The following is a 16,631-nucleotide window of genomic DNA, read 5'->3' on the forward strand; positions in this document are numbered from 1 at the left end:
ATACGCACATAGAATATAACGCCTCGGAGTGTATGTTCTACAGGAACATGCAATACAAGCGTTCACGGATCTGGAAAAAAAAGAAAGGACCAGGAGCAAGCCTCAGGCCATCTGGGAGAAGAAAGAGTGCCTCAAGGCACAGGAAACAGCAAGTCCCAAAGGCAGAAGTAGGAAAGGGTTTAGAGGTTCAAGGAGCAGGAAGGGAGGAAGGGAGGAGGGGAGGAGGCTAGGAGGCCCTCACCATGATGGAATGAAACCACACTTCACCTCTGCAGTCTTCCTCCCCAAAACCATAACCCAGGCTAATCATGAGGAATAGGCACACAGCACCTGATTGGCACTCTTCAAAACTGTCATGGTCATTTAAAAAAGCAAGTAAAGCTGGAGAAGCTGTCAAAGCCAAGAGGCGCCTGAGAGACATGACAATTAACTGTAATATGGTGTCCTGGAGGGAATCCTGGAGGAGGAAATGGACATTCAGTAAAAACTGAAAATATCCCAACGAAGTATGGACTTTAGTGAATAATAATGTATCAAGATTGGTTCTTCAGTTGTAAGGAATGTACCTTAGTCAAGTGTTAACACTGGAGGAAACTGGGCATTGGGTGTATACATACAGGAACTCCGTATGTGCAACCTTTCCGTAAGCCTAAAACTATCCCACAAGTTTATTTAAAGGAGAAACAGAGCACAGCATTTGCTGAGAGATCAGACATGGATACAGAGTGTGAGGGGTCACAGCCAATGCTTTGGATATGAACAACCAGGTTATCAACAGTGGCAACTAACGAAGAAAATACAGGCTCAAGTGTGAAGCTGAAAGCTGACATCGAGACCTCTCCTGCCCCTCCCTTGCTATTCCTTGGAGGACAAATAAAATCAAAATACAGACAGTTATTCCTCAATTTTTTGAAAATTTCCATTTTTGTAAAAATTTGTTCTTATTTTTAAAAAAGGGTAATTATGAAGGAGCTGGAACTTTTTCTGTTTGCTTTTTGGAAAGACGCTAAATCGCACATTTACTGTTCTGTGACTGTGCATCTCAAAAGCAGACGTCTTTCCATCTCTACTACTCTCCAAAGTGCATCCGTCTTAGCTGGAAAAATGGCGCTAAACTCAGGGCATCTTGGAAGAATTATTTTGTTTAATCAGAACAAGAGAAAAATTTGTCTAAGCATAATTGACTCTACTAATATGCCTGATACAATTACTATTATAATTTCTTTTAGTTGTATCACAGCAACGAACAGACATGAGAACGAAATTTCAATGATCTTAAATCTAGAGGCTTTTCAAATAATAGTGACTACAGCTTTTATTTTATCCATCTATTCATCTCTCTTCCCCTCAAATTTCATTAATTTTTTATGTTCATAAATTTTTTATTTTCATATTTTATCTGCATCTGAACAAAAAAAACACCATCGGATGGAAATGTGTTAGTAACCCCATAAGAGAGGCAACATGCAGTAGAGGAGAGAATACAGTCCTTTGGAAACAGACAGACCTGAGTTCAAACCTGGTTCTGTCTCATACCGACCTATGGCCTTGATCTAGTAGCTTAATTTTCTGAACCTCAGTTTCCTCAGCTGTAAAACAGAGACAACATATGTGTGCAGGGTTGTGCAGATTATAAATAATAGTGTATTAATAAATAGCTAACATTCATTGAGTGTTCTCTATGTGCCATCTACTTTACATATATTAATTCGTTTATCACAGTGACTGTTAGGAATGCACTGTTACTATGCCCATTTTACAGAGGAGAAAACTGAGTGGGAAATTGAGTGAGTCAATCAAGATTATGTAGGAAATAACTGATGAAGGCCAGGATTTGAATCCCGACAGTGAGGCATTAGAACCTGTTCTTTAAGGAGCTTGTGGACAATCAATGAACTGTGTCATTGGGATCATGGCTTGCTTTTTATAAATGACATCAAAGTCACAGAAAACACTGCAGCTGACCTGGAACTAAAGTGCCAGCAACAATGTAACACCCCCTCAGCTCCACTTTTTAGGGGGTGGTGAACAGACGGTATGGGTAGCAGGCAGGAAGCAAGTTCAGAACCACCTCACTCTCAGTTGGCTTTCATCTCAGGATCCAGGCAAAGGACCACAGTTTAGACGGAAGAAAGTCGTCCCTCGAACAAACAAGACCTGCCACTGGATGCCACAGAGCTAGGGGGTTTGACATGTAGTAAAGTGGCCATAACTAAAGAAAGCCAGCTGCTGGCTTAGTGGCAAAATGAAAGCTTCTTTTTGGCCAATGCCATTACTGCATTTTGGATATGGACAAAATGAGTTGCTCAAATCCACTGATAACCAAAAGCTGAGGGGGGATCAGAAAATATGCTGAATCAAATGGTCAGGATCCAAAACTGATGAGAACTTTGGCTGCATTAATAAAAGTATGGCATCCAGAACCAGGGAGGTGATGGTCTCCTTCTATTCCACTCTAGCCAGAGCCCACCTGGGGTAACATCTTCAGTTCACGGCCTCACATTTGAGAGAAACAAACCAGAACACACACAAAGGAAAGTGACTAGTATGATGAAAAGAAAAGAGGACAAACGAGAACGGTTAAAAGAGCTAAGAACGATCAACCTGGGAAAAAAGAAGTCTTGGAGGGAGTAACGGCTGGTCTAGACGATACTAGCCCAATATACATCCAGTACTCAAATGGTTAGATATAAAATAGAAGTTTGCATAATTTGGGTTTAGAAGTTACTCATATCCACCCTCAGCCCTCCTTTGCTGCAAACTCCTTCAAGATTTGGCTGAAATATCACCCTCTTCTTTGCTTCCCCAATTCCCTCAGGCAGAGAAAGCTGTTCTAACCATCAGAGTCAGATACATTCGAGGACTAAGGAGACTTCCATTAGGAGGCTGCATAATTGATTTGCCTCCGTGACTGGCGATACCACTGGGCTGCTGGTTACTCATGGGCACTGCCTGTGTCCTACTCCTCTTTATCTTCCCAGCTTGCATTGCAGCGCTTGGCACAAGGAGGCTTAAGAAATGTGTGAAGCAATAAATCAAGGAAGAAAAGAGGTCAATGGTGAAAGTTGTATGAAGGCAGAACTGTTTAACCCAGGGAAAAACTTCCCAAAAAACAGAACCAACTCCCAGGGCAACGTGTGCCTGTCTGAGATGGAGATCTGAGTTGTACTTCATGGGAGGGTCTCCAAGGGTACTGGCCCACATGACTTCTGAGGAAACCACTTATCCTGCTTCCTGAAATGTGTACTCAAATCAGACTAGAGAAAAAAAATGGCCCAGGTACAGCGGCTCACACCTATAATCCTAACACTTTGGGAGGCCAAGGTGGGCAGATCACAAGACGAGAATTTCAAGACCAGCCTGACCAACATGGTGAAACCCCATCTCTACTCAAAAAAAAAAAAAAATAGCCAGGTGTGGTGGCAGGCACCTGTAATCTCTGCCACTCAGGAAGCTAACGTAGGAGAATCAGTTGAACCCGGGAAGAAGAGGTTGCAGTGAGCCAAGATCTTGCCACTGCACTCTAGCCTGGCAAGAGAGAGAAACTCTGTTTCAAAGAAAATTTTAAAATGCTGGAATTGCATATTTTCTTTTCTCCCTTCCTCAATAAAAACTCTCAACAATACTATGTATCAGAAGAAGGACATTCAAATATGCTTTACTCTTAGCAATTCAAATTGGTGTTGAAGGTAAAACATCCCCTATCATTTGAAGAATTCCTCCTAATCAGAATTCAACAGGCTGCCAATTTATCAAGCTCAGGGAGACATCGTGTTGTTCCGTGAAAGATGAGAAAATAAATATCTACAGCCAAATCTTCACTAATGCACATCTTGGGAAGGTCTTTTGCCAAAAGACATCTAAAGATTTTATTTAAAAAAAAAAAAAAAAAAAAAAAAAACTATCTTCCAGGCCGTTTGTAGTGGCTCATGCCTATAATCCCAGCACTTTGGGGGACTGAGGCCAGCCGATCATGAGGTCAGGAGTTCAAGACAAGTGTGGCCAACGTGGTGAAACCCTGTCTCTACTAAAAATTAGCCGGCTGGGGTGGCGCACACCTGTAGTCCAGCTACTTGAAAGGCTGAGACAGGAGAATCGCTGGAACCTGGGATGTGGACGTTGCAGTGAGCCGAGATTGCACCACGGCACTCCAGCCTCATCTCAACAACAACAACAACAAAAAACCTATCTTCCAGATAAGAGTTACTTGGAAATTTGGAAGGGAACAAAATCTACTTATTCATTCAGCAACAATGTATTAAACGACTTCTCTGTGCCGGACATGGAGTCATGTCAGCTCAAGGCTGTTCTATGGGGGAAGGGGAGGGAGAAAACAACTTTCCCTGTGATCTTACCCGGTGTTCATTGATGAGAAGGTCTCGCGCAGCATTAAATATCAGCGTGTGGAGGTGCTTTGAATAAAACACCAAGGTGTAATCATAATCGAAGCCATAGATTTCAATGTCCGACAGGCTCATTTCATTGTTTGAGAAAATGGCATCTGGATTCAACAAGTTGCTCATAATGGAAGGAACCAATTCTGGAAATAAAAAAAACACATTATACTACATAATGAATAAAGGTTAGTATGCTTTCTGAAGAAAAAAAAAAAAAGGGTAAACTAGACCACAAAAGAGAATTGTTTCGCCTTGTAAACATGCTGGTGAAGGAAGCCAGCCACAGAGAACCACATGTTACATGACCCTCATAAGCAATGTTCAGAAATGACAAACCCAGAGGCACAGAAAGGAGATGCATGGTTGCCTAGGACTGCTGACTGCTAATGGGCACAGAATTTCTTCTGTGGTGATGAAAATGTTCTACAATTGATGGTGATGATGGTGATGGTTTTGGGGACTGAGATGAGGTCTTGCTCTGTTGACCAGACTGCAGTGCAGCGGCACAACCACAGCTCACTGCAGCCTCACTCTCCAGGGCTTAAATGATCTCCCACCGCAGCTTCCTGAGTTGCTGGGACTACAGGGGCACACCATCACACCCTACTATTTTTTGTAGAGACAGGGTCTCCCTATGTTGCCAAGGCTGGTCTTAAGCTCCTGGGCTCAGCCAACCCAACCACCTCAGCATCCCAAAGTGCTGGGATTAGAGACATGTGCCACCGTAACTGGCCAGTGGTGATGGTTGAATACCTCTGTGAACGTACTAAAAACCACTGAATGGGACACTTTAAAAGGGTGAACTGTATGGTATATAAATTATGTCTTAATAGTCCAGGTGCAGTGGCTCACACCTGTAATCCCAGCACTTTGAGAGGCCGAGGCAGGTGGATCACCTGAGGTTGGGAGTTCGAGACCAGCCTGACCAACATGGAGAAACCCCATCTCTACTAAAAATACAAACTAAGCCAGGTATGGTGGCACATGCCTGTAATTCCAGCTACTCAGGAGGCTGAGGCAGGAGAATTGCTTGAACCGGGGAGGCAGAGGTTGCAGTGAGCTGAGATTGTACCTTTGACTGCACTCCAGCCTGGGCAACAAGAGCAAAACTCCATCTCAAAAAAAAAAAAAAGAAAAAGAAAATGTCTCAATAAAAGAACATTTGCTACTGAAAAGAACACTTGCTTCAACATCACAAAAAAAAGATTTCTTTGGTTTAAAAAAATACATGTTGCAGATTTTAGAAGGTAAAAGTATAGATAACAAAATGTAAATATCACACGTCATCGCACTACCCAGAAAAAACTACTAACATTTTATGTATTTGCTGCCAACGTTTTTCTGTGTATGTATTTTACATAGCTAACCTCACATTATGTGTACAGGTTTGCAATGAGCGACATTTAATATTCAATCATGATCCTCTTCTCATATCATTATTGACTTTCTGAGAATAAACTATTACGTGAGACTTGGATATATATTAGTGTGCCATCATCAAGCTACTATGGGTTGAGTATCCCTTACCCAAAACGTTTGGGAACAGAAGCATTTTGGATATCGGATATTTTTTATTTTGGAATATTTGCATTATATCTACCGATCGTGGCTCCCCAATCCAAAAGTCCAAAATGCAAAATGCTCCAATGAGCATTTCCTTGGAGCCTCATGTCAGCATGCAAAAGTTTCTGATCTTAGAGCACTGTGGATTTTAGATTTTTCAGATCAAGGATGTTCAACCTGTACTCTATGTTACATAATTAAGTTTTTTCCTATTTAATAAAAATAACATTGCAATAAGCATATTTATGTGTTAATCTTCACCTTTCAGATGATTTCCTTCAGAGGGTTTTGTAGAAGCGTGGCTACCTTCTACCATCAAGATCCACTGGACATGAGGTTTGGGTTTCTTTTCTGAGCAGTTCTAACTATTTGTAAGCACTGCTACTTCATGATTTCTATTTTTTTCCTTGGAAGCCTTTCAAAAATTCATTCTACTTTACAAATTTCCATGAGTCCACTGGGCCCTTTTAAAAAATCTAAGATGCAATAGGTGATGTTGGTGATCTTATTTTTCTAACATGCTGAAACATTTTACTATTTTATCGTCCTAAGAATTATTTCATCATTGCCGGTCAATTGTTGGCACCTATGATTTTTTAAAAGACTAAGAAAGCAGGAGAATGGTAAGAGATCACCTAAGACAGTGTAATCGTGAAATAGGTCATCACTATGACATCATTCATCATTGCCCAAAGAATTGCATCACTTTCAAAAAGGGATAGAAGAAGTCATCTTTGCAGGGTTTGGGTTTTTTTTTTTTTGCTTTCATGGAACACTTGAGAAATCAGTTTTTCATTTTCCATCCATAACAGCAAAAAAAAGAAAGCCGACAGGGGAAGGCATCTCACGAGGAGGTAAATGCAGAGAGAGACAGCAGTTCTCTACAGCCTAAAGATGATGGAGAAACTGATCTTGAGGGTGATGAGGCTCAGATGATTAGGCTTCCATGACCATATGCTAAATGAAATTCAGGATCAAAGACTGAGCAATATATTTCAAAAGACAAAAAGGCAATGTGATATTCTCATCCTGTTAATCATTGAACAGGCATTCATTAAACAGGACAAACACCATCATCCAATATTTTGTGACAAGAACACAGATTGCCCTATTTTGCTAAAATTATACACGACAGTATTTTTTTCACTTTTTATGATGTTTATGCATCAAAACTTGCTTGAAACAGCTCTCAGGTAGAAAAATGCTAAAACAGCTCATAGGCAGACAAACACTAAAGGCAGGTGACTTTTTGGAGATAGGTCCACGTACAGAAAACTTCAACTGTCCATATTTTGCTACTTTTTACATTACTAAGGACAACTACCTGACTCTAGTATAACAGCTAATATTTATTAAGCACTTACCATGTACTACATGCTATCAAGAAGACTTTACATTATCTAATTTAATCGTTCCCACAACCTTAGGAAGCAAATACTACTTTATCCCCATTTCAAAAAGGAAGACACTCGAAACACATGGAAATTACTTAATTTGCTAAGGATACACTGCACCGAATGGCAGGGCTGGGATTTGAACCTGGAAAGTTTGGCTCCAAAATCTATGTTCTTAACTCCCTTTCAGGTGCATTTTTTCCAAAAATAAAATAAAGTCAACCCATCAAGTTTGCTCACTTCTTCCTATGAATGGCACACAGTATCCACATTAACTCTAAAGAACCAGCTGAAACGTTCAAGAAGCACTCCTCTTGCATAGTAACAGCTTCAATCACGGCACTGAGGCCCCAGTCAGGGACCAACCCAGCCACAGTGAGGTATTCTGAGCATTCCACAAGGCTCCTTAACAGCTTTGAGATCTGAATCCCTTTAAAAACCTAACAGAAGCTATGGAATCCTCTCCATGCATGTGCAGATTTTAAAGAAAATTTCATGGGGTTCACGCCCTAAAGCCTGTTCATGGCTCCCAAATTCCCACATTGCCCTTAGTTTGTTGAAACCAAGCCTTTATATGCCTACACAGAACTTCCAGTCAATGAAGGCACATGTATGAACCAATAAATTAATTTCACTAACTCTGACAATCTAGATGTGACCAAGCCTATTGAAAACCCAGTCGATTCACTAACACTTCCATCTCTTCATTAGTTTTTCTTGCAACAAAATCAATGAGTCAACAACCATTGCATTCATTCATTCATTCAAGATGAAGTCTTGCTCTGTCAGCCAGGCTGGAGTGCAGGGGTGCAATCTCAGCTCACTGCAACCACCTCCCAGGTTCAAGTTATTCTCCTGCCTCCGCCCCCCAAGTAGCTAGGACTACAACTGCCCGCCACCATGCCTACCTAATTTTTTTATTTTTACTAGAGACGGGGTTTCACCATGTTGGCCAGGCTAGTCTCAAACTCCTGACCTCAGGTGACCCGCCTGCCTCTGCCTCCCAAACTGCTGGGATTACAGGCGTGAGCCACCGACCTGGCCACAACAACCATGGCTTTTATTTTGCTTTTGCCAGTAAGACATACCTGGTTACAGGCATTTTAAGAAACTTAGAGGCAGATAATTACAAGAACTGGTACTAAGAGGAGAAGCTGGCAGACCCGAGCTCTTTGATATCTAACACGGAAGATCCTCTGGCCTTATATAAATCAATGGGCCACTGCTGATATTTTCTGAGTATGACCACATGGCATCGTCCATATGATACAAGTAGGATCACTTAACATTGTGACCAAAAGCTCCACTTTCACAAATGACCTTTCCAAAGGAGGTTCGAACAGCCTGCTTAATTAGAAATTTATATTTAGAAATGGTGTTGGCAAGAAAGTCTCCCTCCCTTCCTGCTACCTGAGAACACTACGTGAAACCCCCAAGGAAAAACTATGATAGAAAATGGTGACTGGTCAACACATCTCTGAAATCTGCAAGGGAATTCCCCCCTGGGGAATCACAGGCATGTGATTCAGGAAAAGCCTGAGACATGTTCATCACATGAACAACAACACCTGAAAGCCTGGATTTTATAGTGTCATCCTCAAACACGAGGAGCGGAGTCTTTTTTTTTTTTGAGATGGAGTCTCACTCTGTTGCCCAGGTTGGAATGCAGTGACACCATCTCAGCTCACTGCAAGCTCCACCTCCTGGGTTCAAGCTATTCTCCTGCCTCAGCCTCCCAAGCAGCTGGAATTACAGGCATCCACCACCATGCCCAGCTAATTTTTATATTTTTAGTAGAGACGGGGTTTTGCCATGTTGTCCAGGCTGGTCTCAAACTCCTGACCTCAGGTGATCCACCCGCCTCGGCCTCCCAAAGTGCTAGGATTCAGGCCTGAGCCACCGCACCCAGCTGAGGAGCAGCATCTTAAAGGGATCTTGGCAACCCGTGCCAACTTTAAAGAAAAGTTAAGAACAAATATGAATAATTACAAGGCAAAAGAAAAGAATGCCAACCACTCACAAAAAGAGAAACAGTCTGGCTAAACTTTAGACTCTAAAGTATAAACCAAATGCCTCTTGACTAGTCAGTTTTGCACTGTCTCAAAGCAGAAACAAGAGTGGGTACCAATTTAGAAAGTGAATTCCTTTGTACATAATGGATGATGACAGCAAGACCATACAATCGGTACAAAGAAATGGAGAGACAGCTCTGCTGTGGTGGCCAGAGCGTGAGCAAAACTCGGTTCCAATGCAAGCCACTCTGAGCTGGGAGCTGTGCACCCTCCGGCACACAGTGTGGCAAGCTGGGAAGCCCCTGGCACTTCCAGTTTTCAGCAGCTTCCAGCTTTTCATCTGCTAATCCCACAGAGCACCGGGAAACATGGTGAACAACCTATAGGAAAAACTGGTAAGCTTTGTTTTGGTTCTGTTTTTTTGTGGTTTCTATTGTGGCAAAATATACATTACATAAAGTTTCTCATCTTAACCATTTCTAAGCGTGCAATTTGGTGACATTATGCACATTCACCTTGCACAACCATTGCCACCATCCATCTCCAGAATTCTTTTTTTCTTGCAAAACTGAAACTCTGTACCCATTAAACAACTCCCCATTCGCCCTGCTTTCCTGGTAACTACCACTCCACTTTCTGTCTCTATGACTGACTTCTCTAGGAACTGCACAGAAGTGGAGTCATGCAGTATTTGTCTTTTTACATAATGACCTCAAGGTTCATTCATGGTGTGGCATATGTCAGCCTCTCCTTCCTTTTTTGAGATGGAGTCTCACTCTGTCACCCAGGCTGGAATGCAGTGGCGTGCTCTCAGCTCACTGTAACCTCTGCCTCCAGGGTTCAAGTGATTTTCCTGCTTCAGGCTCCCGAGTAGCTTGGACTACAGGCACGTGCCACTATACTCAGCCAATTTTTTAGTAGAGATGGGGTTTCACCATGTTGGCCAGGCTGGTCTCAAACTCCTGACCTCAGGTGATCCACCTGCCTCAGCCTCCCAAAGTGCTTGGATTACAGGCATGAGTCACTGCACCTGGCCCTCTCCTTCCTTTTTAAGGCTGAACAGCCCATTGTAAATATAAACCACCTTTTGTTTATCCATTTATCAATCACCAGGCCGTTGGTTGTGCCAACATCTTCTGGCTGCTATGAATGATGCTGCTATGAACATACAAATACCTGTTCAAATCCTCATTTTCCATTTTTTTGGGTTTATACCTAGAAGTGAATTCCTGAATCATATGGTTATCCTATTTTTTAGGGAACTGCCCTACTGTTTTCCATAATGGCTGTTCCATTTCATTTTGCCTTTTTAAGGCCATCACAGAAGAATACCATTACTTGCCTAAATTGTGTCATTACTATTGACAGAGAGAGAATATGAAAGAAGGCAGAACCTCATTCTGCTACAGAAGTCAGACACTTTCCACTTATTCAAGAAAACGTGTTTAAACTGTGTAAAGATGTGACCTTGGAAAGCACGATTTTTGCCAAGTACTTTGTCTTCTTTAATGCTCAGAAATGCTAAATGACTCTGCCTTAATACAGGCCTAGAGCTTGGCAGAGCTGTCACAGAGCAGCATGTGGAGACAGCCCTGGGCAGAAATCCATGGCCTCAGTGATGTCAATGAATATTCTTCATGTTTTAAAATATATGATGTGCCTGTCACGCCAGCCTTGGGCACACAGAACTGGAGAGCTCTAAAAGTTTACCAAATACATTACTTGCTCTCAGCATTATCCCAGCAACCAGTTAGAAAAAGACAGGAGGGTGCAAAGGATGGGTCTGACAAACCAAGGTCCCAAAGGCTGCCTTTGGTAAGCGATGGTTGCGGGCACTGGGTGTGTGAGCCCCTCCAGTGTGGCTGCACCATCTCACACTTGCTCCTATTCAATTGGCTCTTCTTTCCAGGCACATGGGGAGGAAGGATCACAATCCCCCCTCCACTCCTCACTTCTGACTCTGGCCAGCTCTGGTCCCAACAGATCACAGGCAGAAGAGATATGTGTCACTTCTAGAGCCGTGCACACTCCCTTCGCCTACCGTGCCTACCATGGAAATATGATACAGACACTACAAGATGAAGAGAAGGCTGGAAGGCTAAGCCACCTCATGGAGCTGACTGCCCTGCAGAGTTCTGGGGGTCCCCCAGTAGATTTTGCATGAGTGAGAAATATGCTTTTGTTATAGCTGTCTGTAAAAAGCCACTGGGATTTTGGTATCACCTGTCACTGCAGCGTAACCTGACTGATAAATCTTCAATACTATGATTCTGTCAGGAAACCTCTCTTCCCCAACATTCAGAATGGATGGTCTCACAGGGTTCCATTCCTGACTCCAGAAGGAGGGCATGTAACCCAGGCCTGGCCTAACAGCGTACCTGAATTCCCTTACCAATGCTGACTAGTTTGGGGCAGACATAGGTTCCCCTCCAGCCAATCATCATACTTTCCCTACAGCTCAAGTGAACCAATGAGTCCAATCAAGTCAATTTCTGGATTGTAAGGGAATTTCAGGGAAGAGCCACTCTTTGCTTTCAAATGTAGACTTAACATTAATCTGGAGATGTGAGTGACCACTGTTAGGAACCTGGAAAAGATGCCAACGGGGAAGAGTTAAGTTTTCTATTGCTTACAGCCAAAGGAATTCAACTAAAAGTTTATGTTAAGACTATTCAGCCACTCAAAATTCTGATAATAAATTTTAACTTTTTAACCTGGTATCAAAGGCATTCCCAATGTATACTTGAATCTATCTCTCTAATCTTAAATTTTCCTTCCCATGCCCTACTTTCAACAAGATGGGTCACCCACTGCTCTGCGTTCTCCGACACATGCTGTAGTTGAACACTGACCAGAGTGAAATCTTCCTGGAATAGTCTGTCTTTGTCTAACGTCTATGCATCGACACCGATCAGCTATGTGAAAAGAGTGTCAAGTGAGACCTTCCTTCACATTATGCTATCAAACGAACACCACGTGAGTCAGAGTTTAAAATTTTTAAACATTAAAAAGAAAAATATACAGATAACTATGTATTTCATCTCTGAATAAAACATAACTTTCCAAATGTTAAAAAAAAAAGCAATATACTAAATCACAAAGAAAAGTACTGACAGATTTACAACATAAGATTTTGTAACACCTGTGTACCCCAAAAATGTCAAAAGCAACCATTTGGGAAAAGAGGTGAGCATATGAGACCAAAAACTTGAAAAGACAAACAGCAATGGTCTAGTATTCCTAATATTTTAAAAATCCATACAAAAGGAAATCAGCTGATAAACTAAATGTTCAACCACTCAAGTTACAAAAAAAAAAAAAAGCAAATTAAAACAATTAAGTGCAATTAGCAGTAGGTCCCTCAATAGGTGGAATTACAAACGTCTCTACTGTATGTATTTCATTTACATGGCTTTCTATAATAAGCCTGTGTTATTTGGCTAAGAAATAAAGTAAGAAGTCATTTTCCTCTCGTCAGATTGCAGCAGTTTTTCTGTTGCTAGTGGTAGGGCTATCTGTCTGTGTTGTTCTGGGGGTGTTCTATTCTTGTTTTGTTTGTAATAATGGAACCTGGTGCCAGGACCTGGGCAGCTTCACTCCTTGCTGGTTAAGAGTATAAATCAGAACAAGCTTTCTAGAAAACAGCTTGGCAATACGTATCAAGAGTCCGTTAAAAATATTCATACCCTTTGACCCAGTAATTCCCTTTCTAGGAATCTATGCTAAGGAAATAGAGATTTAAGTTAAGATTTATACACAAAGACTTTGTTACATTGATATTAATAAAGCAAAAACTGGGGGGAAACATGCTCCATTTGGAGGCCCAAACACGCATCTCAGATATTTGAACTCCCAAGTGTGTTAACAAGAATATGATCAAATACAGAAGGTGAGATACGCCTTCAAACTTCAATTTTATTGATAACACAAATCACAATCTCAGAGACACTGAGATGGCATTTTTCTTTAGTTATGATTTTTTTTTTTTGGTATATGCCCTAGATTTCAAGCTGTTTTGAAAGAAAAAAGAATATACAGAGCAGAAGTCCCTGAGGAAGAAATGGAAGAGAAGAAAATTTCCTAGAGAATTTTAGAAATTACAAAAAAAAAAAAAAAGAGAAAAAGCCTCCATTCTCCCCCTACCCACTATGTATCACGAAGCTTTCTGTGAATTTCCCCAGTGCTCAGTCAACCAAAAAGTTGATCTAGTGGATAACAATTATGTGCATTTACCATATACCAGGCACTTTATGAAGCAATGTGCATGACCTCGGTTCATGCAAGACACTAGTTATTACACCCATTTCACAGAGGAAAATGAAGATGAGATTAATAGCTCAAGGTCACGTTTTAACTATTTCTATGCTCCCAAATCAACAAAAAAGGATGTACATAAAATATTTGTTTTTCCCTAACTGGACCAAATCTCAACTTCTGTTTATATTTTATAATATTCATATACTTTAAGAATACTCACACATATTCCAAATAATTTCATATTTATTTAACATGGCTTCAAATTCTCCTTTTAAAGTTCCAAGTGTAGATTGAAAACATCAAGGTTTCAAAATTTCTTTTAAAAGTATACCTATGGCCAGGCGCGGTGGCTCACGCCTGTAATTCCAACACTTTGGGAGACTGAGGTGAGTAAATCATGAGGTCAGGAATTCGAGACCAGCCTGGCAAAGATGGTGAAACCCCATCTCTACTAAAAATATATAAATCAGTCAGGTGCCCAGCTACTCAGGAGGCTGAGGCAGGAGAACTGCTTGAATCCAGGAGAGGGAGGTTGCAGTGAGCTGAGATAGTGCCACTGCACTCTAGCCTAGGCAACAAAGCAAAAAAAAAAAAAAAAAGAAAAAGAAAAAAGGATACCTATGGATTGGAAACATAAAAATAAGCACAGGCACTTTTTGTTTCTATGCAGAGGCAGTATCTACCCTCTCCATTATCTCCACTAGAGGTGAATTCAAGGCCCTATATCCAAATATTAAGCCTTTAAACTTCACATCTGTAACTGCCAGTGAAAACGACAAGAAAAAGACACCCTAATTCAGCTGATTTATCTCTTAGCAACTTTCACCATGTTCCAACTTCCATCCAGCCAGGCTAAGCACAAGGCAGTACAGTCAGTTCTGCTATTAATGGTTGAAACGTGTGAATCTGTTCTGAAATGTTAGGGAACGAGTTGATCATAATGCAATTTCATTTGTTTATGTTTTGGTGTTACACTTAGTGCCAAGAAGTGTTATGTGATATAGTTGTGTCCACTTAATTGCCTTTCTGCTAATAATTCATTACAATAAAGGAAACCGTTAAATGGAAAGTATGACTTTGAAGGCCAAGGTTGAGATGACAATTCTTAAGAGTGTGTAACTTGTTAGACCTTAAAGAGACGTAAACTTTTAGCCAGAAACTGTTTTCTCCCGTATCTCTAATAACCATTTGATCTTAAGTCATTTTTACTCCTGCAATAGTCCAATGACAGATGCTGAGATGAAACAAAATGCCCAAGGTACCCTTTCCACAGTGAAAGTGAACACTGAGATGGGGTTACCTGCCCAGCATGCTCCAATCCTTATACAAGAAGTGACTCAGCTGGGCGCAGTGGCTCAGGCCTGTAATCCCAGCACTTTGGGAAGCCAAGACAGGCAGATCATGAGGTCAGGAATTGGAGACCAGACTGGCCAACATGGTGAAACCCCATCTCTACTAAAAATGCAAAAGAATTAACTGGGTGTGGTGGTGAGCGCCTGTAATCCCAGCTACTCAGGAGGCTGAGGCAGGAGAATCACTTGAACCCAGAAAGTGGAGCTTGCAGTGAACCAAGATGGCGCCACTGCACTCCAGCCTGGACGACAGAGCAAGACTCCGTCTGGGGCAGGTAGGGAAGAAGTGACTCTTCCCGGGTTTCTTCTGGGACCTGCCCCTCCAGTTACAGCTGCTGGTCCAGGGCAGAACACCTGACTCAAGCTGGCTCACTCCTGAGGTGGGTACAAGACTCAAGCCAGGTTACACTCAAGTCCTTCTCTTATTTCTGCATTTTCACTTTATAGTTTTCTTGAGATACAATATAATAAATTGCACATAAAATATACAGTTTGATGAGGTTTGACATATATTGCCGAGACATCTGTAATGCCATCATCATAATAAAGGCAGATGAGCATCTAACACCCCCAAACTTTCCCTCACATCTCTTTAAATTCCAGCCCACCCTCCCTCCAACCCCGCCCATCCCCAGGCCACCTCTCATTTTCTTTTGGTCAGACTCCTTTGAATTTGCTAGAATTTTATGTCAATGACATCATACAACATGTAGAATCCTTGTAAACTGGTTTTCCCATGTACTAGAGCCACAGGAAATCTTTTTCAATAAGCACTTATCATACCTACTACGTGCCACACTGCACAGGGCACCACACGGGGATTATAAATACAGAGCAATATCACAGGCAGTGGGGAAGACCAATGAACATCACACTGAGGAGAGACAGAGGAACTCGGTATGCGGCTGGCATGCCCCCTGGGGAAGAGGCAATTCAAGACTCATTTTTATTGTGCCCGATAATCTAAGAAGCAGCATGCATTTTTCCATTAGTTTACATCATTTGCATCATCTCCAAGGAGAAGCAATCCACGACAAATAGAATTACTCATCTGACTAATTAATAATGCACATGACATTTACACTACTCCCACCAAAAGTTAAAATTATACCTCTTATTATCTGTAAGTAATATCTGTAATTTTGACTACTCCACAGAAATCCATCACACTTCCTAGATACAAAAATAACACTACATACAACTACATTTCAAATAATATTACATACAGTAATGGTTTAATGACAACCTAATCTTTAAAAAAATCTTTTAAAAATCAACAGAACTGACCAAAATTAAAGTACATTGAGCTTCAAGGGAAAAAGTCCTTTAAAAAAAGAAAATTGTAACGCAGCACAGTGGCTCACACTTGTAATCCCAACACTTTGGGAGGCCAAGGCAGAAGGATGGCTTGAAGCCAGGAGTTAAAGACCAGCCTGGCCAGCAAAGCAAAACTCTGTCTCTATAAAAAATTTTTTTTTAATCAGCCAGGCACAAGTAGCTAATTGGCAGGCTGAGATGGAAGGATCCCTTGAGCCCAGGAGTGCAAGGCTACATGCAGTGTACAAGATCCTTTCAGAAAGGGGACAGGAGAGGGAAGGGGACGGGGAGGGGGAGGGGAGGAGATTGAGCCATGTCAAACGATCAAAGAATAGGCAA

At 41.5% G+C, this 16,631-nt stretch overlaps 1 protein-coding gene across 1 annotated transcript in view; it reads right to left on the minus strand.

The window, feature by feature from the left end:
• NT5DC3 (5'-nucleotidase domain containing 3) overlaps window positions 1–16,631 on the minus strand; it is a 65,852-nt gene that overhangs the window by 33,796 nt on the left and 15,425 nt on the right. Inside the window, exon 2 of the mRNA XM_002752916.5 lies at window positions 4,356–4,540. Within this exon, the coding sequence (XP_002752962.2) occupies window positions 4,356–4,540 (185 nt within the window). The remainder of the gene's footprint in view (window positions 1–4,355; window positions 4,541–16,631) is intronic.

This window comes from Callithrix jacchus, chromosome 9 (assembly GCF_049354715.1).
Source record: "Callithrix jacchus isolate 240 chromosome 9, calJac240_pri, whole genome shotgun sequence".
Lineage (NCBI taxonomy): Eukaryota > Metazoa > Chordata > Mammalia > Primates > Cebidae > Callithrix > Callithrix jacchus.